At 42.4% G+C, this 2,607-nt stretch overlaps 1 protein-coding gene across 1 annotated transcript; it reads right to left on the reverse strand.

Annotated features, from left to right (window-relative positions):
- Positions 1–849: 849 nt before the first annotated feature.
- Positions 850–2,201, reverse strand: LOC143335655 (lens fiber membrane intrinsic protein-like). Its single transcript, XM_076755222.1, has 4 exons — positions 2,027–2,201; positions 1,403–1,552; positions 1,185–1,319; positions 850–911 (listed from the first exon to the last, which is right to left on the reverse strand). Exons 1-4 carry the CDS (start codon positions 2,199–2,201, stop codon positions 850–852), a joined length of 522 nt encoding a protein of 173 aa, XP_076611337.1.
- Between the last annotated feature and the right edge of the window lie 406 nt (positions 2,202–2,607).

A 2,607-nucleotide genomic window follows, 5' to 3' on the forward strand; every position in this document is an offset into this window, starting at 1 on the left:
ACAGCCTCCCACCACTTTTCCAAGTGCTCTCTGTGCTGGAGTGCACTCAGGGGGACGTCAACAAACACGTTGTGGAAGATCACGCTGGCTGCCAGAGGCCAAACTCTTTCCCATGAACGAGAACTTAATAAAGAACAACATGTAACGCTATGTTTGGGGTATTCCTCGTCAGAAGTACTGAAGCAGGACCAAATCAGACAGCTTCAGGGGGAATCCTGTGACAAACATATGTACTTTGTACTTTGATGTACTGTTCTCTGCTGTGTGGACTAATATTTCTGCATTCTATCCTTTCCCACAGCATGTGTCGCCTGCCACTATAGTGCCTCCTGTGAGTTGGAGGATTATGACTGTAGATAAATGATTGATGTTTCTCAACAGTCTGCAACCAGATATTTGATCCTGATTCAATCTGTAATGCAATGCCCACATCCCTCATCCTCTTATAGTAGCGGTGTACTTCAGTGCTGCCACCTTCTGGTAGCCTCTCAGTACAGCTGCAAAAATCACACTAAAATCTGAGGACCAACTTTAATGAATGTGCCCACATAATTTGATAAAGAAAGTAAAATAACACCAGTATCCTGTGACATTAATTAGACATGTGAATCACTTTATTAGGTTTGGTTTTTCGCTGTGCTATCGTCATGACTATTCCTAAAAACGATCCATACTGCAAGAATGTGACTTTAGGAAAGCATGTTCAGCAGACCGTCAGAGGCCTCCAGGAGCAGCATCAGACGTCATCTCTTCAATAGATCAGTCCAGACTGCCTTAAGTTTGTCCTCAATTTAAAGTAGCATTGTCCTCTTTTTTATTCTTTTTATTAGACAAACTGTCTCTCTCCCTCTAGCGTGGGCCGTTTCCTCTCCTGCATTCACACATTCTGTAGGCACATATGTAGAAAATACCTGCAATAGACAGAGGAGATGTATTTGGTGCAAAATAACATTCAATAGGTCTACTCGAAATACTCGTCTCCAAAGATCACTGTCATAATACAATTGTTTTGGAGTCAGAACTCTCCTTTGAAATATATTAGGGTTCCATTCATACTGTATATATAAATATGCAAATTTTGCAGTAAACATGCTATTTTCTAGAATATTTGACAGTAAGTTCTGTGGTTATTGCTGTATAATAATGAGGTTTGTTCATTGTCCTCATCCTTTGTCCTTTCTCACCTGCAAAGAAGGTCATGAGCATGGCCACCCAGCCCAGTATGTAGGACCAGGAGAAGCGCCAGTCACCGAAGCGCCTGCCCAGGAAGTTGACTGTCACTCCAGTATAAATGGCCATACCCAGCAGAACAAAGAAAGCTGAGAGGGAGAGAGGGAGGTGCATGTCAGTTGTGGTTAAGGTAAGTCTATTCGTGTGTCCGTTCAGTTGAAAAAAGACTCACTGGAGACGAAAAACATGATTCCTGCAGCAAAGGAGCGGTTGAACCTTTCAAAGGAGGAGAAGTGAGAGAAGGACATGATGCCAGCGATGATGCCTGCGAAGCACGACATCCCTGAAAGGATCATGAAGGCCCTGGTGGCATTCCAGTAAGCTGGAAGGAAACAGGTAGAAAACGTCAAACACGTCTTCCTTATAAATGTCCTTAATTGCCTTTTAATTAATACTGACATGACATCTGTCAGGATCTTTTTCAATGCAGAAAATAAAAGTGATTCAGTTTCCCCTTTATAAGTGTCTATTTATTGTTCTGTGGACAGAAATTTTATCTTCTCTCCAGATATGATTGTAGTTTTTAGCTCAGGAACACTCAGTCTAACCAGTTCACCATTTTGCCCAGTATAACCATTTAGCTCTTTGCATACTTAACACAATCCAGCTATAGATAAGAATACGGCTTTTTTTTATGTGTGTCTCTTGCATTAGCTGGTGCTCAAATATACATTGCATCAACTGTAGGCAGGGGCTCAAAGTCTGTGTGACCTGTGTGAAAATCCCCTCAGAGAAACGCAATCCTGATTTGTCCTGACTGTTTTTCTTGGGCCGAAAGACACACCAAGAGTCTTACCTATGCTGTCAGTCTGCATGTAGCACTTGTTGGACATGCAGTACCTCCACAGACCCTGGTGGGCATAGTTCCCAGAGAGACGGTACTGCATCCAGTAGTCCGTTGCAGTGGAGACCACCAACAGGATATTACCAACAATAGCACAGAACAGGCCCCCTCCCATGAAGCTGTACATCTTGAGCTGAGATAACGGGGCCTCTGCAGAGCGACTGTAACATAGTGAGGAAAAACCATGGAAGTTAAGGGTACTGCAGATACTGGAAATCGTGTTTTGTTCACACAGAGGCAGCGTGTCAGGTCAAAGTTAACACGTTTTGCACTACAGTGTACACACATACATACTATCTCAAGACCCGCAACTTCAGAAGGTGAAAATATAATTGCTAGAATAAACCAATTAAACGTGTTTCTGATGTGGCGCTATATGTAACACAATATATGTTTAAAAATGTGTTAGCACTCCGCTTGTTCATGCAAACTCCTCAACACCTTCAAGCAGAAGGATCCATCTAATCAGTCAAATTCAATACTACATTAGAAGCTCTGTTTGATATGAAGCCAGCCAATCACAAGTCATTCCA

Source organism: Chaetodon auriga, chromosome 17 (assembly GCF_051107435.1).
Source record: "Chaetodon auriga isolate fChaAug3 chromosome 17, fChaAug3.hap1, whole genome shotgun sequence".
Taxonomy (NCBI): domain Eukaryota; kingdom Metazoa; phylum Chordata; class Actinopteri; order Chaetodontiformes; family Chaetodontidae; genus Chaetodon; species Chaetodon auriga.